Source organism: Sapajus apella, unplaced genomic scaffold, assembly GCF_009761245.1.
Source record: "Sapajus apella isolate SASKATOON/1434 unplaced genomic scaffold, GSC_monkey_1.0 scaffold51, whole genome shotgun sequence".
Lineage (NCBI taxonomy): Eukaryota > Metazoa > Chordata > Mammalia > Primates > Cebidae > Sapajus > Sapajus apella.
Window position 1 is genome coordinate 10018542 of NW_022436991.1, and position 27876 is coordinate 10046417.

General features: G+C 47.7%; 2 protein-coding genes and 1 long non-coding RNA gene across 7 annotated transcripts in view; 2 read left to right on the forward strand and 1 right to left on the reverse strand.

The window, feature by feature from the left end:
- Positions 1-9793, reverse strand: part of EARS2 (glutamyl-tRNA synthetase 2, mitochondrial) — a 24848-nt gene extending 15055 nt beyond the window's left edge. Inside the window, exons 1-3 of the mRNA XM_032242707.1 lie at positions 9629-9793; positions 3917-4265; positions 693-747 (exon numbers count right to left, since the gene is read on the reverse strand). Coding sequence (XP_032098598.1) covers positions 693-747; positions 3917-4265; positions 9629-9767 — 543 coding nt within the window. The 5' untranslated portion in view covers positions 9768-9793. The remainder of the gene's footprint in view (positions 1-692; positions 748-3916; positions 4266-9628) is intronic.
- A 96-nt stretch (positions 9794-9889) lies between these two features.
- Positions 9890-27035, forward strand: UBFD1 (ubiquitin family domain containing 1). Of its 5 annotated transcripts, none has more exons than XR_004258196.1 (8): positions 9890-10192; positions 10381-10710; positions 11966-12174; positions 14967-15032; positions 15468-15573; positions 17039-17109; positions 19935-20017; positions 23121-27035. XR_004258196.1 is itself a non-coding variant. In XM_032242950.1 (7 exons), the coding sequence occupies exons 1-7, from the start codon at positions 10168-10170 to the stop codon at positions 23229-23231; spliced, it is 930 nt and encodes a 309-aa protein (XP_032098841.1). In that variant the 5' UTR covers positions 9890-10167; the 3' UTR covers positions 23232-27035. The 5 variants fall into 5 exon arrangements, 3 of the variants coding, with proteins under 3 accessions (XP_032098841.1, XP_032098843.1, XP_032098842.1); XR_004258197.1 differs by having other exon boundaries at positions 17039-17089; XM_032242950.1 differs by lacking the exon at positions 17039-17109.
- Positions 20036-20649, forward strand: LOC116526568. Its single transcript, XR_004258198.1, has 2 exons — positions 20036-20110; positions 20422-20649. It is a non-coding gene; the product is annotated as an uncharacterized LOC116526568 (long non-coding RNA).
- Positions 27036-27876: the final 841 nt, after the last annotated feature.

A 27876-nucleotide genomic window follows, 5' to 3' on the forward strand; every position in this document is an offset into this window, starting at 1 on the left:
TTGTATTTTTAGTAGAGACGGGGTTTCACCTTGTTGACCAGGATGGTCTCGATCTCTTGACCTCGTGATCCACCCGCCTCGGCCTCCCAAAGTGCTGGGATTACAGGCTTGAGCCACCGCGCCTGGCATGGAGCCCACATTCTTAACCACTCATTACACTGCCTCTTTGTGTTACTTAGCCTTTCTTTTTTTTTTTTGAGGCACGATCTCTGCTCATTGAAGCCTCAACCTCTCAGGCTCATGCGATCCTCCCACCTCAGCCTCCCAGGTAGATGGGACTACAGGTGCACGCCACCATGCCTGGCTAACTTTTTTTAAGTTTTCTATAGAGACAGGGTCTGCCTATGTTGCCCAGGCTAGTCTCAAACTCCTGAGCCCCTGAACTGCCTGCCCCAGCCTCCCAAAGTGCTGGGATTACAGGTGAGAGCTATTGCGCCTGGTTATATGTCAATTTTTTAAAAAGGCCGGGCATGCTGCGTCATGCCTGTAATGCAGGAACTGTGCGAGGCCAAGACAGGTGGATCGTTTGAGCCCAGGAGTTCAAGGCCAGCCTGGACAACATAGTGAAACACTGTCTCTAAGAAAAATAATAATAATAAATAAAATGAAAAAACAAAAACCCAAAGTGAGGTGCTCTGGAAGTCAGCCACCATGGGGTGCCTGAATTCCTGCCCTCCGCCTCACCAAAATACCATGGTGGGGGACAAGCTCTGCTGAGGTGCTGCAAGCCGCATTCGCACAATGATGCTGCCCCAGGAATTCCACAAGGGTGGGACCCACCACCATCACCGCTGTTTATCACTGTATCCCCCGTGCCTGGCATGGTACCTGATAAGTAGGAGATCCTCTGTGAAACTGAAGCCTTCATCTCAGTCTGTGAGGCACCATGTAATTTGGCTCCTGGAAAGCCTTCTTTTTTTTTTTTTTTTTTTTTTTGAGACAGGGTCTCTCTCTGTTGCCCCAGGCTGGAGTGCAGTGGCATCACTGATAGACGACAGACAAATTCCTAGGCAGGCAGGGATAGGTCCCTGGTAAAACCTGACCTTCAAGCCAAAGACAGCCTGAAAGCCTGAAAACCAAACTGTCAGTTCAGGATAGTGTCCATGGCCGGAGTGAGAACTTCTATTCCTGTCTTACCCACTCTCTCTCAATTGGTTCTTTCTGAATGATATCTTTTAACCAACTGAATGGTCCTTTTTCCAAGACCACTCATGGACCAGTCGTCAGGCACTCCCCCATTCTAAGCCCATAAAAACGCCAGACTCAGCCTCACAGAGGGCTACTCCCACTTTCAGGGTCCCCTCTTGCAGTGGAGAGCTTTCCTTCTATCTTTCAATAAAATTCTTCTTTGCCTTCCTCACTCTATGGTACCTGCGCACCTCATTCCTCTTGGTTGCAAGACAAGAACCTGGAACTCGCCAAGTTGTGGGTGACGGGAATAAAAAAGCTATAACATGCTCCTACTCACTAAGCTATACGAGTGAAAAGCTAAGACAGTGCTGGGGGATCAGACCTCAGAACTCCCCAAGCCAGAGCTGTAACACCCCTTGGAGCTCCACGATGCTGGCATCTCCCAAGTTTTTGGGTGCCACCCTGTTCCTCTCATCTAGATGCTGGCGCCCAACACAGAAGCCACTGGTGGCACACCCAGTCCGGCCAAGGGCTGAGTATGGAACCACAGCAGGTGTGGGATCCAAGTGGGCACGAGCCGAGTGCAGCCTGCTGGGCCTAGTGAGCCTAGAAGGCACAAGCAAGGCCCCAACAGAGGTGACGGCAACCGCAGAGATTTCCGGCTGACGAAGTGGCACTGAAGGAATTCTATATGATCACAGCTAACTCCAGCCTCCACCTCAACTTTCCCGGGCTAAGGTGATGCTACTACCTCAGCCTCCCAAGTAGCTAGGACTACAGGGGTATACCACTACCCCCAGCTAATTTTTCTGTAGAGACGAGATCTCACTATGTGGCCCAGGTTGGTCTTGAACTCCTGGGTCCAAGTGATCCTCTCTCCTCAGCCTCCCAAAGTGCTCGGATTCCAGGGATGAACCCCTGTGGCCAGTGTGGCAAGCTTTCTATCATCACATCCCTGGTCATTCTGCTTTGTTCACTATGCTTAGACCAAGCTGGTCTCTGGTTCTCCTCAAATACATATAGAATTTCCTGCTGTGGGGGCCTCTGCATCGGCTCTTCCCTTTGCTTTGAACATTCTTCCCACAGGTCACCATGGGGCTGGCTCCTCATTTCATGCAGGTCCCTGCTCCAGCATCGCCTCCTAGGAGAAGACCACCCTATCTACAAGGGTACCCCTTGCCCCAGTTCCTTGGCCTGTTATTCTTTTTTCCATACAGGTTATCATCATTTAATATCATATGAAGGATGAATTAGGAGACAGGAGCAATGGTCCATGACTGTGATGCCAGCACTTCGGGAGGCCAAGGTAGGGGAATTTCTTGAGTCCAGGAGTTCAACAGCAGCCTGGGCAACACAGTGAGACCCTGCCTCTACAAAAACATAAATTAATAAAATTAGCCAGGTGTGGTGGCACACAGCTATAGTCTCAGCTACCAAGAAGGCTAAGGCAAGAGGATCCCTTGAGCTCAGGAATTTGAGATTACAGTGAGCTGTGTTTGAACCACTGCTCTCGTGATCTCAGCTCACTGCAACCTCTGCCTCCTGGGTTCAAGCTATTCTCGTGTTTCAGCCTCCCAAGTAGTTGGGACTACAGGCACATGATACCATGCCAGCTAATTTTTGTATTTTTAGTAGAGATGGGGTTTTGCCATGTTGGTCAGGCTGGTTTCAAACTCCTGGCCTCAGGCGATCCACACGTATTGCCCTCCCAAAGTGCTAGGATTACAGGCATGAGCCACTGCACCTGGCCAAGTGCAGGGTCTTTGTTAAATATCTCTAGCACCTGGAATGGTGCCTGGATTACAGTAACTGGTCTTGTATAGAATCCTTTATTCAGCAAACCTAGACTGAACACCTGCTAAAGCCTTCTACAATAAAAGATAGATATGAAAGCATTTTCTACTCTTTAGGAACGCAGAGTCTAGGGAATAATTTACCTGAGATTAGAACACACATCTCAAAAACCACATCGGGCTTCTGTTTTTTTTTTTTTCAATCTCTAATCTAGCAGAGTCTTGATATTTTTCCTTGGGGATCTCCCCTTTCCTAGTCATACCTGTCCATATAGGTAGACAGCTGTCGACCCAGGAAAAAGCACACTCCTCTTTGTTCTCCCTGTCCTCAGGATTAAACTTCCCACAAGATCAACTTCAGAAGCTGTACATGTTTTGTGTGGCTTATACAATGTGGTTAAAAAAAAACATCTGGGCCCAGATTTAATAATGGTAAGTATTCAGCCAGAAAAACTGGATTTCTGGCTCCTCTTGGAACTCAGAAGATTGGACAAGCTGGGCCAGCATTCCCGCATGGGCACAAGGAGCCAGAGCTCAGAGGCGCTCCCTCCTCTGGATGAGGTGTGGTTTCCTAGCTCGGCACAGGCCCAGCTCCTCCAGTTCCCACTTGGCCTGTGTTTCCTGCCTGGCCCCTGAAGGGAATGGACTTGAGATTCTGAGGTGAAAACAAGAATCTCAAAACAGCCTTGGCAGTAGCTGACGCCTATAATCTCAGCTCTTTGGGAGACTGAGGGCTGGAGGACTGCTTGAGACCAGCAGTTTGAGAACAGCTTGGGCAACATAGTGAGACCTCATCTCTACAAAAAAAATTAAAAACTAAAAATTAGCCACGTGTGCTGGTGCATGCCTATAGTCCCAGCTACTCGGGAGCCTAAGGTGGGAGGATCACTTAAGCCTAGGTCAAGGCTACACTGAGCTATGATTGTGCCATGGAACTCTAGCCTGGGTAACAGAATGAGACCCTGACTCTAAAAAATTAAAAAATAAAGAACCAGTCGTGGAGCTGTGTTTTGGAGAGCTTCAGCATTTTTTCGGGTGGCATCTGCCACCCCAGGCAGCACAAATGCAGCCATTTCTCCAGGAACTCCTCATTTCCCACCGTGGGTTCCATAAGAAGATCCACAGTCTCCTTTTCCTGCTTCCTGTTCCTTCCCTGCAGAAAAATCCTTTCTCTGCCAGGCTCACCTGCCCACTCCAGCATGTCCTCAATATTTTCCGCTGCCCCAGGCACAAGGCGAGTCTGATCTGTGTCCTCCAGCCTCAGGATGAAGCTCCCCTGGTACTTCTTGGCAAAGATGTAGTTGTACAGGGCAGTGCGGAGGCCACCCAGGTGCAAGAAGCCTAGAGAAGAGATAGCTCAGATAAGACAGGGAAGATGAGCTAAAAGGCCTCATCGAGGGGCAAGTAAGCACTGCTGTGACAGAACGCTGCAATGTGAAAGACCAGCAGGATGCAGTGGCTCATGCCTGTTTCCCTACCACTTTGGGAGGCCAAGGCGGCAGGATCACTTGAACCCAGGAGATTTTCGTACTTTTTTAAGACAGAGTCTCACTCTGTTGCCCAAGCTGGAGTACAGCGGCACTGCAACCTCTGCCTCTTGGGTTCAAGCAATTCTCATGCCTAGCCTCCTGAGCAGCTGGGACTACAGGTGCGTGCCACCCCACCCAGCTAATGTTTGTATTTTTGGTAGAGACGGGCGTTGGCCACGTTGGCCAGGCTGGTCTTGAACTCCTGGCCTCAAGTGATCCCCTAGCCTCAGCCTCCCAAAGTGCTGGGATTACAGGCATGAGCCACCACACCTGGCCAATTTTTTTGTATTTTCAGTAGAGAGAGGATTTTGCCATGTTGGTCAGGCTGGTCTTGAACTCCTGACCTCAACTGATCCATCTGCCTTGGCTTCCCAAAGTGCTGAGATTACAAGCGTGAGCCGCTGCACCTGAGTTTGTGATCAGCCAGGGCAACGTGGCGAGACCTTGTCTCTGCAAAAAATATAAAAATTTAGCTGGGCATGGTGGCACTTGCCTGTGGTCTTAGCTACTGAGGTGGGAGGATCACCTGAGCCTGGGGAACTAAGGCTACAGTGAGCCATGATCACACCTCTGCACTCCAGGCTGGGCAGCAAAGTGAGACTGTCTAAAGAAAAAAAAAATTTTTTTTTAATTTTTTCAAAGATTAAGAACTAGCTACCCCTATGCTCTCTCTCTAGACACATTTAATCCCTCATCCTGAAAGTGGAAGACCACCCAGGATTTGGAGCATGTCATTTTATTAAAAGGCTCCAATTCTCTCCAACAGCATCCACCACTCTATTTTGATGTTTGTCTCAAGGCCAAGCAAGTTTCATCTGAAGAAGCAGCAGGGGGTTATTCATTGAAGCCATATCATGTACATTTAACTTACAGAAAGTCAATGATGTTCGCTGGGAAAAAAATTAATTACAAAGAAAGTACAAATTTAAAATACTGTACAATCACATTGTGGGCCAGGTACAGTGACTCACATATGTAATCCCAGCACTTTCGGAGCAGAGGCAGGATACTTGAGTCTGTAAGTTTGAGACCAGCTAGGGCAACATAGTGAGATCCTGTCTCTATTAAGAAATAAATCACAGGCCGGGCTGGTGGCTCACGCCTGTAATCTCAGCACTTTGGGAGGCCGAGGTGGGTGGATCACGAGGCAGGAGTTCGAGACCAGCCTGGCCAAGATGGTGAAACCCCATCTCTACTAAAAATACAAACATTAGCTGGGCACAGTGGCAGGCCCCTGTAATCCCAGCTACTTGGTAGGCTGAGGCAGGAGAATCGATTGAACCCAGGAGGCAGAGGTTGCAGTGAGCTGAGATCACACCACCGCACTCCAGCCTAGGCGACAGGGTGAGACTCCGTCTCAAAAAAACAAAATGGAGGAAAAAAAAAAAAAAAAAGAAAGAAATCATATATTTTTACTTTTTTTAAAAGAAATTTTATTTTTAAAATTTGAGATGGGGGTCTCACTGTTGCCCAGGCTGAGGCTGGAGTGCAATGGTGCAGTCACAGCTCACTGCAGCCCCAATCTCCCAGGCTCAATCAGTCCTCCCACATCAGCCTCCCAAGTAGCTGGAACTACAAGTGTACACCACCACACCGGGGTAATATTTGTATTTTCTTTTTGTAGCAGCAAGATCTCACTATGTGGCCTGGGCTGGTCTCGAACTCCACTCCTGGGCTCAAGTAATCCTTCTACCTCAGCCTCCTAAAGTCCTGGGATTACCGACATGAGCCACCATGACTTGCCAAGATTTTCACCTTAAATGCTGGCTTTAAACACTAACCAAAAGTAGCGTTTGAGTCCACCATCTTTCTCTTCATCAGTTTAAACTCCTAAGATTTTACTTTTTCATCATTCCTGTCTAAAAACTGACAGTTAACAGTTTTTCCAGGGCAGTCACTACCTCTTACCCTACCTTCTTTGGACCAGCCCATAACCCTAAGTTACAATGAGCTCATCTATATTTATAGGTACAAGAGGCAGCACAAGAGAGGAAACACTCTTCTGGAGCCAGGCTGACCCTGCTTCAACACTGATGTGTATAACCTTCAGGCAATTACTGCAAGGCCACCAGAAAACCAGTGAGGTTCAGTGGCACTGGATCCCAAGAGTCCCTAAGACAGAAGAGGAACCCAGCTGCTAAAAACAAGGCCTCTTGGCTGGGCGCGGGGGCTCAAGCCTGTGTAATCCTAGCACTTTGGGAGGCCGAGGCAGGCGGATCACTAGGTCAGGAGTTCAAGGCCATCCTGGCCAAAGTGGTGAAAACCCCATCTCTAGTAAAAATACAAAAATTAGCTGTGCATGGTGGCAGGTGCCTGTAATCCCAGCTACTCAGGAGGCTGAGGCTAAGGCGAGAAAATCGCTTGAACCAGGACCCAGAAGGCAGAGGTTGAAGTGAGCAGAGATGGCACCACTGCATTCCAGCCTAGGATACAGAGCAAGACTCTATCTCAAAAAAAAAAAAAAAGGCCTCTTACATCAAGTACACTGGGATTCAAATTGTGCATCCACCATTTATTAGTTGCTACCCCTTGGGAAGGAACTCTGCTTAACTTTTATGAGCTTCTACTTTCTCATCTGTCAGAGGGATTAAGAGCAAAAAACTTGGAATCTTCCTTATTACAGGGTTGCTCCGAGATCTAAATGCTGACCAAAGTAAACCCGCAATTAATTTCAGCTACTGTAATGATCTGTGCCTGACAATTCTTTTATATGTTTATAATCAAAAGCCTTTCCCATATGGGCTTTTCCTGCAAACGAGTAAGGAAATGAAAATTATAATCATCATAACAGAGGATGGTAAGTGCTTTCTGTGTGTATTAGACCTTGCTAAGTGGTTCAGCTGCATGAGCTTAACCCCATGAGACAGATACTATTATTGGCCCTGTTTTGATGAATGGTAAAACTGAGGCTCAGATTCATTAAATAATTTGCATATCTAGGCCACCATGCATGGTGGCTTACTTACACTTGTAATCTCAGCACTTTTGGGGGCCGAGGCAGGTGGATCACTTTAACTCAGGAGTGTGAGACAAGCCTGGGCAACATGGCAAAACCCCATCTCTACAATAAAGTACAAAAATTAGCTGGGCATAGTCACACGTCTGTAGTCCTAGCTACTTGGGAGGCTGAAGTGGGAGGTTCACTTGACAGAGCCAGAAACCTTCTCAAAATAATAATCATAATAATACTGATAGTAATAATAATTTGAACATCTAGTAAGTTATACATTTAACAAGTGGCGAAGACAGAAATTTGGATCCAGGCAATTCCAGGCCTTGGCATTCTACGGCTTTTCAAAGCAAAGCGTACAATCCAGTGCTGGTTTGAAAACAGTTGTCAGTTCACAATCAAGTACAGAAACTCACAGTAAAAGTTTAGAAACTTTTATTGTTTTTTTGCGATGGAGTCTCACTCTGTTGCCCAGGCTGGACTGCAGTGGCACTATCTTGGCTTACTGCAACCTCTGCCTCCTGGGTTCAAGAGATTCTCGGGTGTCAGCCTCCTGAGTAGCTGGGATTACAGGCCTGTGCCACATGCCTAGCTAAATTTTGTGTTTAGTAGAGATGGGGTTTCGTCATGTTGGCCAGGCTGTAGAAACTTACATAGCAATCTGACAGAATGATTTTTACCTCTGCTAAACCAAATAAGGAGAGATCGGTTTGTATTTTGAATGTTTTCAAAATTTTATTTTTCTAGTCATTAATTTATATTAATTTTATGCAAATATTGATACATAATTGATTGGAAATTAAAAACCAGTACTTCTACCACGGATGGTTTGAAAAGCACTGCTCTGGCCAGGTGCGGTGGCTCACTCCTGTAATCCCAGCACTTTGGAAGGCCAAGATGGGTGAATCACAAGGCCAGGAGATCGAGACCATCCTGGCCAACATGGTAAAACCCCGTCTCTACTAAAAATACAAAAATTAGCTGGGCATGGTGACACGCACCTGTAGTCCCAGCTACTCAGCAGGCTGAGGCAGGAGAATCCCTTGAACCTGGGAGGCGGAGGTTACAGTGAGCCAAGATCGCACCACTGCACTCCAGCCTGGGGACAGAGTGGGACTCTGTCTCAAAAAAAAAAAAAAAAGCACTGCTCTGTACTACACTGCCTGCCAGAAAGATCCTGTCACATACAGCTGGGATCTTGCCACAAAGATCCTTGTATGTTTACCCTGGGATTTGGGATGAGAGGAATACCCAGTGTAGAAAAGGCAGAAGATAGCCTTACTGGTGGGAAGCCCCCGACAAGACCTCCAACATAATATACAACAGGCCTCTGTCACCCTCTAGCTTGCTAAGTTCCCAATAACAATAGCACAGTGCCTTGGTACCTGCGATTTCCTCTACCCAGAAGGTTCCTTCTTTGAGATGGAATTTCACTCTTGTTGCCCAGGCTAGAGAGCAATGGTGCGATCTCAGCTCACTACAACCTCCACCTCCCAGGTTCAAGCAATTCTCTGCTTCAGCCTTCCAAGTATCTGGGATTACAAGTGTGTGCCATCATGCCCGGCGAATTTTGCATTTTTAGTAGAGACGGGGTTTCATCATGTTAGTCGGACTGGTCTCAAATGATCCACCCGCCTCGACCTCCCAAAGTGCTGGGATTGCAGGCGTGAGCTACCGCGCCCGGCCTCCTGAAGGTTCCTTCTTATAGGCTTCACAAAGCTGGCTCCTTCTTGTCATTTGGATCTCAGCTCAAATGTTACCTGCTCAGTAAGGCCTTCTGGAGCATCCTTCCTAAACTCGTCTCCTATCCTGCTTCATTTCCCGCATGGCACATGTGACTCTAAAATTATTTTTATAGGTGTCCGCGGCAGCCACTGGGCTGCAGGCTTCTTGACAGCAGGGCCCCTACCTTTCTCAATGATCACTGTATCCCAGCGTCTACAACACCTGGCACACAGTTTGTCGTCAATACACATGTATGGAATGCATGAAAAAAAGATGGAAAGAGATGGGATAGCACAAAAAACACAAAGAAATCCCTGGCAATTTAAATTATTTCCGATCCTGCACCTCAGTTTCTGCCTCTGTAGAATGGGCTCCCGCTGCCTTAACCCTTCTCCGCCCGCCCGCTCCGACACCACCGGAAAGGATTCATTCAGGAACTTTCGGTGGGCGGAGACGGGACAGGGGGCCGTGGCCTGCGGCGTCACGTCCGCCAAGGTTACCTGTGGGGCTGGGAGCGAACCGCACTCGCACCGCAACCCCGGGATCAGTGCCCAAGCTAGCCTCACGCCGTCCCACGGGGCGGCCTGAGGCCGCCAAGGGCCTGCCGCGTTGCAGCAGTCTCTTCAGGAGCGCCGCCATGTGGGGTGGAATCGCACACGTGGGCTTCTCCCTGCGTCACTTCCGTGGACTCCTTCCAGCCAATCGGCCTCCGCCACAGCCAGCGCAGCCCTGCCCCTTAAAGTCACAGGCCTCCTAGCGCGAAAGCCCACGCCCCCCGAACGGCTGCGGCCGCCCTCGGCCTCCAGGGGGCAGAGCCCAGTGAAAGGGCGATTTCCCGGACCCGCCCCCTTCGGCTTGGGAAAGCTAAAGCGTGGCAGGGGCCTGGCCGGGGAAGCGGAGGAGGCGGGTCTCCATAGAAACCTCCACCTGTTTCCGGCCGGGAGGCGAGCGATTAGGGGCTGCTGCGGGGGCCAATCTCAGCCAGCTCGCCTCTTCCCAGTGGCCTCTGCGGGAGCGGTGGTTGTTGTACACAATCATCATGGCGGCGGCCGGGGCCCCGGATGGTGAGTGCGGCGGGGGTGGCGGGTGGCGGGCGCCGGGCCCGGGCCGAGGTTGCCAGCGCTCCTCGGGGGGATGCGGCTCGGCCCGAGAGGGAGAAGCGCGGCTCGGGAGCGGAGGTCCCGTGGCGTCCGGGCAGCGTCCGTTCCCAGGCCCAGCCCGCGGCGAGCGCCCACCCCTAACCCCCTTGCAGGCATGGAAGAACCTGGCATGGACACGGAGGCCGAGACCGTGGCGACCGAGGCGCCCGCGCGGCCCCTCAACTGCGCGGAGGCTGAAGCCGCGGTGGGGATGGCGGCCGAGGACTCCGGCGCCGCACGAGACAGCCTGCAGCCGGCCCCGGCCCAGCCCCCTGGGGACCCTGCGGCCCAGGCCTCCGTCAGCAACGGCGAAGACGCAGGCGGCGGCGCGGGCAAGGAGCTGGTGGACCTGAAGATCATCTGGAACAAGACCAAGCATGACGTGAAGGTCCCCTTGGACAGCACAGGCTCCGAGCTGAAACAGAAGATCCACTCGATTACAGGTAATTTCTGCGGTGCTGACAGCCAGTCTTCCCCACCCCGCCTCCTGACGGCCCTTGCACCGTGCTAGGCACTTGGTGGCTTTCTTTGCATCAGGTACTCCCATCCTCACAACAGTCTTAATGAAAGGCACTTGGATGCCCATTACTCAGCTGGGGAAAAAGACTCAAGTTTATAGAGCTAGTAAGTTGTAGAGCTGGGATTCAAGCCCAAGTCTGACATTTAGGCCTTAGTTTCTCACTAACGTTTTTCTAACATCTCTAATTTAAAAATCACCTAAGGCACTTGTTTTACAGCTTCCCGGCCCTTTCTCAGGAGATTCTGATTCAGTGGGTCTGTGATGTAGCCAGGAATTTATTTTTAGCAAATATCTTAGGTAATTCTCCTAAGTGAAGTTTAGGAAATACTGCTATTGACTTTGATGCTGGTTCTTCAAAGTTGATACTGTTCTTAATTTTACCTTGTTTATAGTGCTTTGACGTCTGATTTTTTTTTTTTTTTTTTTTTTGAGACTGAGTCTCACTCTGTTGCCCAAGCTGGAGTGCACTGACACGATCTCAGCTCACTTCAACCTCCGCCTCCCAGGTTCAAGCGATTCCCCTGCCTCAGCCTCCCAAGTAGCTGTTATTACAGGCACCTGCCACCCTGCCTGGCTAGTCTTTTTTTTTTTTTTTTTGGTGATTTTTTTTTTTTTTTTAAATATGGACGGGAGTTTCACCATGTTGGCCAGGCTGGTCTTGAACTCCTGACCTCAGGTGATCCGCCCACATCTGCCCCCCAAAGAGCTAGGATTACAGGCATGAGCCACCACTCCTGGCATTGAAATTTATTGTTTTAAGGCTTCCTACATGTAGCCTTGTAAGCTCCATTAAGAACAGGAGTTTTATCCCTATTGGCTTCTGTAGCTCTGATGTCTGTGGATTCTCAATATTTGAATGTTATGATTGAGGAACAACTTGGAAAGAATGAGAGCTAATATTTATTGAACAGTTACTGAATAATAGGCACCATACTAAATGCCCTGCATTTGTCCTGTGTCTTAATCCTTAAAACAAGTCTATACAGAAGGACTTATTCTCATAAATCTTACCGAGTTCTAGAAACTGAGTTTCAGAGGTAGTAAATCGTCCAAGTTCACAAAGCTAATAGGTGGTGGAGTCAGTATTCACTTTCTAGTCTGTTACCAAAGAGCTGTGTAGGATCCATACATTTTTTTCCTTCTTTCCTTTCACTATCTGCCTTCTACCTTTTCCCAAGGTCTCCCGCCTGCCATGCAGAAAGTCATGTATAAGGGACTCGTCCCCGAGGATAAGACATTGAGAGAAATAAAAGTGACCAGTGGGGCCAAGATCATGGTGGTTGGCTCCACCATCAATGATGTTTTAGCAGTAAACACACCCAAAGATGCTGTGCAGCAGGATGCAAAGGCCGAAGAGAACAAGAAGGAGCCTCTCTGCAGGCAGAAAGTGAGTCCATCTTGTGCTTCTTGGTCCTGAGAAATTTGAGGCTTTGTCCTCTCGAGCCTTGGCTGGTTATAGTCTCCCTAGAATAAGCTCCTTTTTGGACAGGGCCCATGATGGAAATTTATGGCAGCAGTTGGGTGCCGCAGAGTGGAGGTGACAACTACCTGAGATTTGCAACTTTGTCTCATCTGGCGGGTCAGTGTGTCTCAAGTCTACCTACTTTAGGATAAGACCTTGGTAAAGGGAGGCTTCAGATTGGTGTTAAAAGGAATCAGACATGGGTTTCTCTCTCCCTTTCAGTGCTAGAGAAAAAACCAGTACTAGAAGCCAGCCCTCGTTTTGTACAGGTGCTTACATGTGGCTTTTTGGTTTGTGGCTTTCCCCAAGTCCACAGGCCTGGCTAGGCACGGGAATCAACAACTGAAGGTTCCTCTAAAACTGATCGTTTCAGGAAGCTGAATGACGCCGAGTAAGAAGACAACTACACTTAGTTTTTTTTTTTGTCCTGATCTGTGAAATAGGGGCTTGATTTTTCACATTCTCTGTTCTTTTGTATCAAGAGAGCCTGCCTTGTCTTATGCTCATCATAGCCGTTAATCTTTTGTGTAACGAGGAAAAATGAGATTTTGCTATACAAGGAACAGGTTGTAAGAATCATCATTTACTGTCTTTTTACCTGGCAAATCCCACTGATTGCTGTGGAGCCTCCTGATCATTCCTATTGTTCCAAGGAAAACAGGTGTTCTCAAATGTGTCTGGAGTAGAGTAGATCAGCTTGAATCAACATTAGTTTTATTGACCGTAGGCACTAAGATGTATGACCAACAATAAGAGGAGGGCACAGTTTGTGTTACAGATTGATAATCCCCCATGTATGCTTCCAAAACCCCAAAGGAGTCTAAAACTAAAAATGTTTTTATTTAAAACAAAACAAAATTTTATTTTCGAGATGGAGTTTTTCATTCTTGTTGCCCAGGCTGGAGTGCAGTGGCACCATCTTGGCTCACCACAACCTCTGCCTCCCAAGTTCAAGTAATTCTTCTGCCTCAGCCTCCCAAGTAGCTGGGATTACAGGCATGCCCAACTATGCCCAGCTAATTTTGTATTTTTAGTAAAGGCGGGGCTTCACCATGTTGGTCAGACGGGTCTCTAACTCCTAACCTTGGGTGATCCACCCCCCTCAGCCTCCCAAAGTGCTGGGATTACAGGCGTGAGGCACCGTGCTTGGCCATGTTTTTATAAATTTAACAGACCCCCCAAAACCTGACCAGAATTAGTGTGAATTTTTCTCTTTGGTGATAAGGTCCTGCCCTGGACCCCACAGAGAAGATTGTGTTATAGATTTTAAAACAATATTATCTTTGTAAAACTCTTAAAGTTTAAAACTCTAGGGTTTGAGATAAGGGGTTGTAGAACTGTGTTATCTAAAAGGTGTTGATTTGGAGACTTCACCCCCACATACAGGTTGTTATGTCTTAAAACCGATTGAGTTCATTCTCACATTCCTGTAGTCCTCTCCCACGTGTCAGGAGTGGTCCCACTGGTCACACCCTTAGAGTGTAGCATGCCTCCTAAATACAGGTTTTGAGTTACTAATGGTAGCTTAACAGGCCTAGAACTGTTCTCCACAATACAGGAAATCTTGTTCAAAAGGTACTTGAAAGGTGTGACTCGAATTATACTTCCAGCCCATGCTGCTCTGTTTCATTGAGGCCAATTATGAGGCATCACATGACCTAATGAGGCGGATATAGTCCCTTGGCTTTTTATCACCTTGTTAAGGGGTCTGGGGCTGATGTCTGGAGTGACTGTTTGCTAGCAGTCTGGCAATGCTGAGTTTATTCCTCCGAGGGATTCTGCCATGCCATTGAGGATTTGGGCTGGCTTATGGCTACCTGGTGCTTACATTTGATTAAATTTTTACCTTCTATCCATTCATTGCCCCATAGTACCAGCTTTACTAAGCAGTGGCTGTGCCTATAAGGCCACAGATGGAGAAGAAAGAAGACTCAGGCATTTGGGCCTGGCAGGAGAGCTGTTTAAGGGGCCCTGAACTTGGAATCCTTAAAGAGCTGCCTCAGAGTTCTTGGGGCAGGCGGGAGGGGAGGAGTTTAGAGGCTTCTTAATGTCAGGTTATAGAGTAATTTGCATTTCTGACTGAAGGGTGGCTCCTACAGGTTCCTGTTTAGCTGGAGTTAAGGGTAGGGCAGTGGGGAAAATGTCTGCCATGGGCTGGGTTTCCATTTGTTGAAGAGCTGCTCCTTCTAGGCAGTTAGACCGATCATCAACATGTTGTAGTGTTCTCTGGGAGTTTAAGTTGAAACAGTTGGGTGCCTTTTTTTGGGGGGGGGGCCTACTAGAGTAACACCCTTTGTGGCTCTCTTTAGCTTGATGGTTTAATTATTTCAGGAGTGAATTTTTTTTTGAGGGGGAAGGGCAATCTGGAAATCCCATTTATTCTAGAACTTTGATATCTAATATGGTAGGTAGCTACATGTGGCTGGTTAAAACTGAAATGAAATTAAGAATTCAGTTCCTTACTCATTCGAGCCGCGTTTCAAGTGCATAATAGTCACAATAGTAGATAGTGGCTCGCACAGGTACAGAACATGTTCCTCTCCCCAGAAAGTTTTTCGGGACAGCGTTGTTCTGTAGTTTCAAAGGATCCTTGGGCTGTCGTCATTAAAAGCTTTTGAGCCAAAACACTAAGGCTTTCTTTATCCTTTGTTTCAAAGGAATAGTATATGACTAAACGTAGTCAGCTGTTTCATTTCATCCTCTTTTCTGACTTACAGCAACACAGGAAAGTGTTGGATAAAGGAAAACCCGAAGATGTGATGCCATCTGTTAAGGGTGCCCAGGTAAGGCAGATTTCTTTGTGAACATTCTGAAAATGAGCCAGTCCCACCTTCCAACTTGAGGTTCTTCCAATCCTGTCCCTTCTCTTTTTTCTTTTTTCGAGACAAAGTCTTGCTGTGCCGCCCAGGCTGGGGTGCAGAGTGGTGATCTTGGCTCAACTGCAGCCTCCGCCTCCCAGGTTCAAGTGATTCTCATGCCTCAGCCTCCTGAGTAGCTGGGATTACGGGTGCACACCGCCACACCTGGCTAATTTTTGTATTTTTAGTAGAGACAGGGTTTTACCGTGTAGCCCAGGCTAGCCAAACTCCTGACCTCAGGTGATCCGCCCGCCTTGGCCTCCCAATGTGCTGGGATTACAGGCATGAGCCACTGCGCCTGGTCCCTTGTCTTTTTTTTGGACCATGCCTCTGTCTCTTACCATGCTCTTGTGCTTTCAGGAGCGCCTGCCAACGGTACCCCTGTCTGGCATGTACAATAAGTCTGGAGGAAAAGTGAGACTCACCTTTAAGCTAGAACAAGACCAACTGTGGATTGGCACTAAAGGTATGTTCTTCCTTGCCTGCTTGCTGGCCTGCTGCCTGCCTCTGGCACCCAGCAGCACTCACGTTGTGGAGTGCGATTCCGCCCCTCCTTCTGAAACCTCTCTACACTGTGCTTTGCGTGCTTCTGGCTTCTTTTTTTTTCTTTATAAATAGAGATGGGGTTTCTCCATGTTGGTCAGGCTGGTCTCGAACTCCCAACCTCTGGTGATCTGCCCGCCTCGGCCTCCCAGAGTGCTGGGATGACAGGCGTGAGCCACCACGCCCGGCCGCTTCTGGCTTTTAAATTCGCTTTTAGACGCTCGCCTTTTGTTCGGACCCTTTTTCCTCATTGTTTTTAGTCTGATCTCAGGGCTGATCCACCAAACATTGGCTCTTCAGTTGCACACAAATTCAGAGGCCCCAAACATGGCCCAAGGACCAAATCTGGTCCACAGACAAGGCTTTTGTGGGATGACACACAATCCATAAAAATCGGAGGATTTCACTTAATCTGTTTTTTGTTTTGTTTTGTTTTTGTTTTTGTTTTTGTTTTGGCTTCTCTTGAAAAATCAAATGATCTGGCCCTTTGGGGCCTGCATTCTCACATGGCATTGACCCACTAGAGCTGAGTGGTAGTTTCCAGTGGGCCATGCTACAGTCCTCATAGTCCCGTTTATCTTAGAAGTAGCCAGCTTTGTTCATTCGTCACCTGCCTGGCCCCTGTAGGTCAGAGTTTGACCCTATAGAGGGTGAAGTTTTCCTAACCACTGCCTAGGAACCTGTCTCTCCCACCCCTCCTGGTTGCCCTCTGCCTGCCCCACCCTAGCCTGTGCACGGTCTCTGGATCAGCCTTACTGTTTGCTGGAAAGTGTCTCTGACTGTCCTCCCTCTTCCCTCCACCAGATGCTTACAAAGTGTTTTCAGTTACACTGCAGAACTGTCTGTCCCTTTCTTTGCTACACTGTTGCGCCAGTTTAGGTTCCCAAGCATCTTTAAACCTGGTCTGTTCAAAGCAAGTTACCCTATTGCACTGCCCCATCTGTGTTTTCTTCTGTCCTGTCCATGTTGCCTATTGCTTTTTGTCATGGGTACCCGTGCTCAAGAACCGTTGGCTCTTTAAGGACACGTTCCAATGCCTAACCTTAGCGTTCAGTGTTCTCAACACCGGGCCTTAGTTTAAATTTTGGTTCCAACTTCCGGCCCGTTTGCCCTGTGTATTTCAGCCGCATCTCTCTATGAAACTCCCAGTGTGCTTTGCACAGCTCCTTGTCTTTGCTCATGCTGTGCCCTTACCTGGAATGCCTTCTTCCCATTCCTTGTTTTTAATAAAGTCATCCAAGGCCCTACTTAAATGTCCTCTCCGAATGAAGTCTTCCTTGGTTCTCCCCCCACCCTCCAAATGACTTGCTGCAGCTTCTGTTCATAGAGCGCTTCATTTATATGCCCAGAGCACTCATTACTCTCTGACTTGTCTGTCCCCCTGTTAGATTCCTGGAGGGAACCGAACATGCCTAAATCACCTGTTTCTGGCCAGCACTGTAGGTATTCAGTGTTCGAGGTAAATGCTAAAGAGAAGTATAGGGGGTCCCATCATCTGAGGTTCATTGGTCTCAGGGACAGGCCATTTAGTGAGACTCCACTTAAAATGGGACCAAGTTTTATGGAGAATAATTGGGGCGGGGTGGTGGGGAGAGAGATTTTTTTAAACATCTAAGATGCAAAAATCAATACTCAACCCTATACTGATTCTTAAAGTGAACAAAAATTGAAATGCCAAAAACGCTTGAGTTTTCTATCAATTTTATGATAACTTGCTGTTTTCTTCATTTCACATTCAACTCTAACTGCATGGGCAAAGCAAGTTTTGCAGTATATCTGAGCGTTCCCCCCAGTTTTTGCAAGGGCCTTTGAACCCTCTGCTGGACGATTCTTTTCTGCAGATCCTGTCCCATCTCCCACCTTGTCGGTATTTAGCTACCCAGCCTCTGTTGACTTTGCAGGTGATTTTGCTTAGTTCTGTCTCATCGCATTCACTTGCTGAAGTGCATAGACTTACTGCCTCTTGCTGGACTTCTACTTTTGCTTGTGGACAGCCTTATTTGAAGGCAGTTGCTAAGGCTGATCTGGAAAGACCCTGCCATGAGGATAGGTACAGGCAGAGAGTTCTGGATGGGAACTAAGTCTGGAAGTGCTCATTGGTTCCTCGGGGATATATTTTTGTGTCAGGAAGTTGTATAGGGAACACATCATAACTGCAAGAACTGATAGAACAAGAACCTACTGACCCTGTATTGGAGGTTTTCTTTTTACTAGTAGGAGCAGCTGCCTTCCTGCTTTGGACTGAAGGCAGAGCTCTAGAAGAAGCTCAGTATGTTGGGGCTTCTGAGCCCTTGAAAGCCTCATTACTCACCAGCCTTGTCGAGGAGCATGGCACTGAACTATTCATGTCTTCTAGGGTTGACCAAGGCTGAGATTTTCATTCCCACCCAGAGGACTGTACCTCTGGAGCCCAAGGGGCAGGCACTCTTCCCAGTTGCCCAGGAGTCCTGTCATCTGAGTGTCATAAGCACTCATAGGAGGACAGCTTGTTCTGGGAGTTGGCTACTATAGCCACTGGCTTCATCTTTCTGCTGGCAAGGAGAAGCGGCTATGGAATGACCGTCCCAGCAGCGAGTTGGCCTCTCCATGAGGCACTTTGCTGAGTAAGTGACCCTTAAGGGCTGTTACTCTTGACTAAACTCTCCTAGCTTGTGTAGGAGTAGGCAGTACTAACAGCTTCAAAAGAATGAGAACAAGCTCCAGGCAGGAAATGTGAAGCTGCTAGGGGAGAGCATGTGCCCTGCTCGTAGGAAAGTTGAATCTGGCTGGTGGTCTGATGTCGTGATCAGGAGTGTGGGTCCAGAAATGCCCAATTTTCAGACTTTTCAAGAGAAGCCAGAAAACTGTTAGATATTTTTGTGTGAAATCTCCAGACGTTTCAGGATGAAAGGTGTTTTACAAGTTTCCATCTTAAAGACAACTGCTGCCCAGGTCCTGCTTTGTGGACCGCTGTTGTAGAGCCACTAAAAGTCCAAACCTAAATGAACAGCTTCAGGCCCCTCTTCCCCAGCCCCCATTTTTGAGAGACTGAGGCCCACAGAACTGAAGTAAAATGTCTTAAGTCCCCAGCTAGACCAGAACCCTGGTCTCTGAATTCCCAGTCTGTTTGGCCAGTTTATCTATTTTAGATTCTACCTTTCCAGATTTTTCCTCCTGCAAAGGCTGCAAGTTTTTTTTCTACTTGGTTTAGCTGTTTGCTGAGCCTCCGCGCCCCATCCCCGAGGTGTCTGCCACTCCAGGGTGGTCATGTCCTGTTGTGCAGGTGCACCACACGCCTGACCTCACCCCGTCCCGCTTCACTTGGCTCACTCGCAGCAGTCTCATCTCCAGGCATCCCTTGCTGCCCCCTCTCTCTTACCTGCCATCCTCCTTAAACTTGCCTCAATGTCTTCTGACCCCATGTGATAAGTGGTATCTCAAGTGTTAATACAAGAGGTTATAAATGTTTTATGAAGTTCTCCTAAAAGTGTGAATATGGAGGTGGGAGGACCCGGGGAGGGAGGTTGGGGAAGGGAGCAGGGTCATGATATAGAATCTAGCCCTAAAGCCCAGGCACTCCCCTTCCCTTGTGAGAGCCACAGAGGAACATGTTGCCTCTCCCTCTTAGGCCCCTTGACTTTCCCTACTGCCCAACACCTTAGCCAGTGCTGGGCTTGCATAAGGTTACAAAAGAATTTCTTGGATATTTATTTTATTTTACTTTTTATTTTTTGAGGCAGAGTTTTGCTTTTTCGCCCAGGCTGGAGTGAAGTGGTATGATCTCGGCTCACTGCAACCTCAGCACCCTGGGTTCAAGCAATTCTTCTGCTTCAGTGTCCCGAGTGGCTGGGATTACAGGCGCCCGCCACCACGCTTGGCTACTTTTTTGTATTTTTAGTAGAGACAGGGTTTCACCACGTTGGCCAGGCTGGTCTAGAACTCCTGATCTCAGGTGTCCACCCACCTTGGCCTCCCAAAGTGCTAGGATTATAGGTGTGGGCCACCATGCCTGTCTGTCTTGGATATTTATTAACCATCAAACTTTAAAAAATAATCCTGGGGAAAACATATCTCTGCCCTCAGAGACCTTTACCATTGCCAAACCCTGTTTCCCACTTGCTCCTACGGAGTTCCCAGCTCACACACAGGGCCCTAGTTACACTGGGAGAAGACCCTGTCTTGTTGTCCCCAGAGGGCATGGGACCAGTCAGTCCCACAGCCACCAGCCCTGACGAGGGACTGCTGAGTCAGGAGAGTTAGAACAGGAGGGCCTTTGAATAATCACTGTAATCCCTCTCAACTTAGAGCGGACTGAGAAATTGCCCATGGGCTCCATAAAAAATGTGGTCAGTGAACCTATCGAAGGACATGAAGACTACCACATGATGGTAAGTAGCACTGGCTGAGTCCAGCCCCTCGCTAGACTCCTGCTTCATCTGGCAGGAAACAGTTTCAATTGAGCTTGTTTCATGGAAGAAAACGTAGTCTCGCCGGGCGCGGTGGCTCACGCCTGTAATCCCAGCACTTTGGGAGGTCGAGGCGGGTGGATCACAAGGTCAAGAGATCGAGACCATCCTGGTCAACATGGTGAAACCCCGTCTCTACTAAAAATACAAAAAAAAAAAAATTAGCTGGGCGTGGTGGCGCGCGCCTGTAATCCCAGCTACTCAGGAGGCTGAGGCAGGAGAATTACCTGAACCCAGGAAGCGGAGGTTGCGGTGAACCAAGATCGCGCCATTGCACTCCAGCCTGGGTAACAAGAGCAAAACTCCGTCTCAAAAAAAAAAAAAAGAAAACGTAGTCTCCAGAAGATGCACTGTTTTAAGACCCTCATGTTGTCTTCATCTACTTAGACCTTAATCCATGGTCTCTGTTCCTAGTTCTGTTTCTTTTGCACACACACCCCCCCACACACACATACCTTCCATCAGTTTAAAGAGGATGTGTCTTCTCCTACCTCTTAGAAAAGTCTCTTTTGCCTCCCTCTTGCAATGTGTTGCTTTTAGACCAGGAAAATAAAAAGAGGAGGAATGGTTTGTGGAATTTCATTAAAAGTTTTGTCTTGCATGTAAAACAAAACCTGCCCCTAGCCTTGGTGTTGGTGAGGGCTCCAGACATCCTGTTTTCTGTAATAATGATGCCGCTCTTCCCAGGCACAGTGGTTGAGGGCCTGGTGGGGAGGACAGGCTCTCTGGAGCATCTGTTCTGCAGAGGCTGCTCTGTGGAGAGACAGAATGTTTGGAGGCCATCTGCAAGTATGCAGAACGAAGCAAAAAATTTATTCATCTGATAAAATGAGCAGCTTAGGCAAAGTTTCCAGAATTTTCCCAGCACTCTTTGCAGAGGCCACATTGGCAACAAAGTTGATTCTGCAGTTGCCATTTGGACCTGGCCTGAGCAGCTGTGGTGTGAGGGCGGGGCCTCCTGCCTTTGTTCATTCCAGGGGGCAGGCCTTTCAGTGTGCATTCCATAGGGATGAAGCCACATCGGCCCCATCCCAGGGAGAAGGAGGAGCTAGTGGTTTGACCTGTGGGTTACCAAGTTAGATGTGTTAGAAGATTTTCTTGCTATAGAAAAAAATGACAGGGGCTTAAAGTATGGTGGGGAAGGGAGGCAGCCCTGTCCCTGTCCTGCCCAGTGCTGCTAGCAAGGCCGTAGCTGGGAGTGTAGGTCCTAGGCTGCAGGGCTTCTGGGGTTTTGGCTTCTGGAAGTGATGATGACATCACTGGGACTTCTCTCAGGCCCCCTGGCAGCCCTTCCACCCCTACTGTCTCTGCAGTCTTTATTACAAGGATTGCAGACAGATTGGTTTGACCTGGTCAGTTATTATTTTCTGTTTTAACAGTTGGACTTGAATGTTTTTAACTGAGTCCCACCACTCCTTTTTGAGTAATTTGTGTTGCCAGTCGCACCCTGTGGGGTTTGAAAGCAGCCTGGAGGTACGGAGTCCAAGGAAGTTGAGTAGACTGTTTTGGACATTGGTGTGGATGGGTAATGACTTAGTATTTCACTGAAATGTTCATTTCTCTCGAGTCTTTTCTGGCAGAGGATAGTTCTAATTAGCCCCCTTCTCTTATCCAAACACCTTTACCTTTGTCCTAATGAAAGTACTGACTTTCCTCTTTGTCCAGATGCCATTTCTCTAGCTCCATTAATGTGTCGTCATTCACAGTTGGAAAACTGTGGCTGTGCTTTTTCATTTTTAGAGAAATGTTTTTACGATACAGAAAAGAGGCTGAGCGCAGTGGCTCACGCCTGTAATCCTAGCACTTTGGGAGGACGAGGGGATGAATCACGCGAGGTCAGGAGTTCGAGACCAGCCTGGCCAACATGGTGAAACCTCGTCTCTACTAAAAATACAATAATTAGCTGGCCAAGGTGGCACATGCCTGTAGTCCCAGCTACTTGGGAAGCTAAGGCAGGAGAATCGCTTGAATGCAGGAGGCAGAGGTTGCAGTGAGCTGAGATTGCACTGCTGCACTCCATCCTGGACAATAGAGCGAGACTCCAGTCAGAAAAAATAAACTACAGAAAAGGACAGAGAATAATAACTGTCACAAACTCATATATCCATCACTGAGAAGTGGTAATTATCAATATTTTATAGCTTGATTTAAATTTTTTTTTAAATAAAAGAAATAGTTTCTTCATAGCAATGATGGCCCCACTGTCTTCCCCTTCCCCCATTACCATTGTCATGTGTCACGTGCTTCCTTCCCATCTATTCATTCTTTTATTTACACGGACATTCTTTTATTTATCCATGACAAGATGGGAGTATTGTTTCGTGCTTCCAGTTTTCGTAAATGGTATCATGGTATATGTATTGTTCCACAACTTTCTTATCTTTGGTTCAACATAAGAATCTGTCATTTTCCTCTTTAAATTGCTCTAATTGTTGAAAGAAAAAAAAAAATCTGTCAGAGATCCATATGGACCCAGTTGATACCTCTTTAAAAAGAACCCCAGTATTGGTGTGACTCTAGGCCTTGTCGCTTTGAATTATGCATTTCTTTACTGATAGATATGTATGTTGTTCCCAGGTTTTTGTGGTTTCAGACAGTGCTGCAGTGAACACCTGTTTTCTTGAGCATGTGTGACAGGTTTTCTAGGGCAGTGGTTTTCAAACGTGGTCCCTGGATCGGTAGTGTTGCATCACCTAGGAGCTTGCTGGTTTCTCAGGCCCCACCCGAGACCTCCCTAAATTAGAAACTTCTAGCAGGGGTGGAGGTGCTGATCTATGTTCCAACAAGCCGTCTGGATGGCTCTGATGCTCACTCAGGTTTGAGAACCGCTGCTTTAGGGTTGGCTCTGCGTAACCCTCACCCTGCCTGGTTTTGTTTTTTGTTAGGAGAATGCTCCCTATGTGCAAAGTTTTGGTTTTTCTTCCCTTTTTAATTAACTCATATCCCAACCCTCCCCCATTTTTGTTCTGCCTGCTTGGTCTCCCAACCTCTGAAGTACCGCTTGGTTTTCCTTTTTCCTTTCCAGGCGTTTCAGTTGGGCCCCACAGAAGCCTCTTACTACTGGGTGTACTGGGTTCCAACTCAATATGTGGATGCAATCAAAGACACTGTGCTGGGGAAATGGCAGTATTTTTGAAAGCACTTTCACCTCTGGCCCAGGAGACTGACCCAAAGTGAAGGACATTGCCGGGAGAGGCCTGCAGCATCCCTGGATTTCAGAGTTCTGGAACTTTGTTCACAAAAAATCTATATTCAATCTAAGGTGATGTGGTGACTGAAGCCAGAGGTGATGTACTTTCACCATTAGCTTAATTTTAACTTAAAATTACCAGTTCCCTTTCTTGCAGTCAGCTTCATACCATTTTTAAAGTCCATACGATGGAAATCAATAAATCTGAATTCCGAACATGTTGTGTGGAATACTCTTAAGTGTGTTTGAGAGTAGATCTGCCAATTATGTTGACAAGGGAATGATCAAAAGCTTTTTTTTTTTTTTTCTTTTTTTCTTTTTAGCAGTTTCAATTGAAATATTTTCGTACATCTTTGGTTGCAAACATTTGGACTGCCTTGTGATTAGTTGGGGTTTTTTTTCCCTTTTTTGTATAAAATTGTATGCAAAATGCGGGGGGGTTAGTAAGCCATATATTTCTGTCCATTGATTCAGATTTAATTCTTTCCCTTTTTAATTCTCTTGCTTCCTCAATTTGAGTTTTTGTTTTAAGAACCCAAAGATATCAGTTCCTCTTTTAGTACCTCATCAACGCTTCCTCTCCTGGGCTCCCTCCTGCCGTGCTGCTGCTGCCTGTGAACGCACGGTGGGAGAGGAAGAGCTGCTCGGTCTTGGGCAGGGAGCTCTCACACTTGCTGTGGTGTTCGTTGAGCAGCAGAGTATCTCCCAGTGACTCCTGTCTAAACGTCTTGCCCTTTGGGCCTCAATCTCCGAGGAGTTCCATTGCTGGTTGGATGATTGTCTGCACCCCTCACTGAGCTTGGCCTAGAGGCCCAGCCTGGCATGGTTGTGCCTGGGCTGTGCCCCTCAAAAACCCCAGCTTCCAGGCAGACAGAGGCCTCTTCTAGGAGGAGCCAGGTAGGAGATAGACTATACAGCCATACAGCTGCAGATCCAGATAACCTTCTTTATTTGGAAGTTTTCAAGAAATTCTTAAGCAGTCCAAGGATGATTTCAATTACGCTTCTCCATTGGGTCCTTCTGCTCATCCATTCAGTTCAAGTGTCCTTTATCCCAGGTTCAGAGACGCTGCCTTTCACGAGAAGAAGACATCTGACCCCAGCAGGTTGGCCGTTGTTATTGAACAACGAATGGGATAAATTGCTTTCATGATTAGCTCACCCTCTTCTGGTTTTAGCCCTTCTGTTCTTTGTACATGTGAACTTCTGTCATCTCCTTCTGGCTTGGTTGCCTCTGACAGGAGGGAAAGTCTCTTGGTAAATGATCTCCTTTGTGCTGTTTGCTGTTTCTCTGCTGCCGTCTTTGCAGTTCTCCTCTCACTGGTTGCAGGCTCTCATAGTAAGGTTTGGCGAGAAATGTTCCAAATGTCACATTTTGAATTCTAGGCTGTCACCCCTCATTCTGTGAAACGTATTAGCATGTGTTCGCCCAAGATGACTATTCCTTGTGAGCCAGTTGATGATCTTCTACACCCTTCCCTTCTAAGCCGTAGTTCAGGAATCCAGCCCACATAGCCAGACTCTTCCTTTCTATGGTGTAGTCAATGCCAAGTGATGCATCTAGGCAGGAAAATCTACTCTCTGCTTTTTTGGGGGCAATTAGTACATTTGTGAAGTGCAGCATCCAAGAAACTGCCTGTTTTTCATCCCTTGAAAAAGGAGCGACCATTGCAGCTTTTCTGTCCTTGTCGGCCTGCAGTTCCTGGGGAAAAGAGTGTGTCTGAGCTACTTGTCCAAGCCTCTGTCTGCAGGTGATGGGCTTTGGGGGAAATGAGATGCATTAAGTAGAACATCATCTCGGGTCAGACACTGCCCCTTTTGTTTGCCAATGCCTCAGTCCTAGAGACTTGCCCTGACAGTGCCACATGCCTCCTTTTGATCTCTCAGAGCAGGCGGCTCCATCCCCAGGCTGGCCTGGCTACTCTCCGAGGCACCTCCACCTGCTCCCCTTTATTGCCCCGTTCTTGTGGCTCACTGGGCCACTTGGCCTCCCTTCTTGCCAGTGACAACGAGCGTTCCATCATCTCCCCGCTCCCCAGGGGCCAACTGCTTCTCACTCAGGCTGGTGTCATTTCAAGAGGACCAAAGCCTGCGTGAGCCTTTTTATTTTCAGTAAAATGGTGCTTTTTTCCTTACTTCGAGATACTATATATAAATAATAATGTAAATGACACCTTTTCGTACGGAGCTGTTTGAGTATTGCTTTACAGAGCTCACTAAATCAGCTTCAACAATCTTGAGCTCTGTGGCTTCCCCCCCTGTCCGCATGGAAGACTTTGCTGGAAGCTCTCGGACAGCAGACATACCACCAGAAGCCACTGGGAGAAGTGTTTGCGATCCGTGTCTGGGCCACAGTAGTTTTCACTGTTTACTCAGTTCTGTGAGCAGTCTCTTCATATATTTCTTACAGTCCAGAGTGTACTGACTAAATCTGTGTAAGCAAATTGAAATACTCTTTCTCTTAGGTAGCGTCACAGTGTTTTTTTTTTCCTCAGGATAATTTCTATACAATTTCCTCACTGTCAGAGAGGACCGGATCTTTCCCTCACTGTGGCAGGGGGCATGCAGGTGGATAAAGGAAGAGCTGGTTTCCAGAGAGTGACTGTAACAGTGCTGAGTCAAAGCTAGAGATGGGGGTGGTGGCTGTCTCTTACACGTTGGACACCTCTCGGAGCCTCCTGAGGGGCTTCTTTCTCTTCTAGAATCTGTCCCGTGATCCTCCCGCGGGTTCTGGCTCACAGATGTCATCATGCCTTTCTTTCTTTCCCTGAGGCGCCTTGGTAGAAGAACGTGACCCTGTGAGCCAGGTCTTCATCAGCTCTGCTTCAGATCACAGAACGTAAACAGACTCACGAGTTGCTGGAACTCTTTGGTATTAAGTGTTTGAATCTATGATGGGCCTTTTGCAAGTAGCGTTAGCTCTTTTTAATTGAAGTTGAACTGAGCTAAGGATGCACTTTCTTGTGGACATAGAAGGGGCCCGCGTGAGGCCCTGAGTAGGCTCCTTAGTTGCTGCTTTACCTGATGAGGGCCAAAGAGATTACCTCTGCCTCGTTGCCATGTCTCAGAAAAGTTGCCATATTTCACCCAGAAGGGGCTCGTTTTCCTCTTACTCTTACTTTAACCATGTGCCTGGAGGAGCCGTTCTGGGCTCTTGCACTTCCCCAGCCTTTCTTTGCCAGGGGCAGAGAAGGGAAAAGGGGTAGATTGAGTGTGCCAAGGGCCGTGCAAGGGCAGGCTTGATTTCCACCCATCTGCTGAGGGAGCCCTTTCCTCTCGCTCCTTGCCTCTGTTCACACCTGTTGTCTTGGAAAAGGATGGTCCCTTTGTCTTAAGGCTTTGTGATAAAGTCATCTCCAGTTAGGATCGGCACCTGTTTCCTTCGTAATAGTGCCTGGCGGCCTTTCTGAAGTTACAGGTGGTTGGGAGCCCTCTCAGATGCAGAACATCTGGTAGATTGACCTGCCAGGCTGGGTGGTTCTACTGCTTTCTCAATTTCTAAGAACCTTTTTTTTCCTTAAAGAGTTCTGCAGAATTATTTGACAATATATGTGAGTACCATGTTTCCTTGTGGTGTACGCTCTGTTCTGGTTTCTGTTTTTAAATCAAATGCCTGTTTGGGAGGAGATGAACGTATTTAGTCTATTAGATTTGCGCTGCTGGATTTTTTTTTAAAAGTGTAACCTTGACTAGCTGTCTTATTGTTTATCCTGTAAGATTAGTCTATCGATTAAAGTTTGATAATTAACTGCGTCTCTTTTTCCTTCCAATTCTTCAAGCACCTAATTCACACTGGAGATTAACCAACATTTGGAATTGGGGCCAAAGCCATTTCTTTGCCAGTTATGGTCTTATTTGGCTTTAAGTATATCAAAATTTATTCTCTGCTGAAACAGCTGACCTTGACTCTGTAATGGTGACGGTGACCAGGGTGGCAGTGAGCCACACTCCCACTAGATTGGCATGGTCTGCTCCTTGGGTCGGCCCTGGCCTCTCCACATGTTGGAGGGGAAGCTGCCTCCCTGTATTCACACCTCCTGACCAGTGCCTTGGGCAACCCCACCTGGCCATTCAGCCTTCAAGGACATGTTTTGTAAAACACTGAGATTGGAGCTACAGATTTAGCCACAAGCTACAAAGACCCAGGAGCCGGGAAGGAGAAAAATCTGTTACCAAAAAATGGGCCTGGCTCAGTATTTACCCCTGTAATCCCAGCACTTCGGACGCCAAGGTGGGAGGCTCATGTGAGTCCAGGGGTTTGAGACCAGCCTGGGCAATGTAGAAATGTAACCCCATCTCTACAAAAAATACAAATATTATCCAGGTGTGGTGGCTATTCGGGATGCTAAGGTAGGAGGGTTGCTTGAGCCCAAGAGGTCAAGGCTGCAGCGAGCCATGACTGTGCCACCACACTTCAGTTTGGAAGACAGGGCAAGACTGTTGAATTTAAAAAAAAGGACTGTGGTATGGGAGAGTCCACCCCTGTAATCCCAGCACTTTGGGAGGCCGAGGCAGGTAGGTCATTGAGGCCAGGAGTTCAAGGCCAGCCTGGCCAATGTGGTGGAACACCGCCTCTACTAGAAATACAAAAA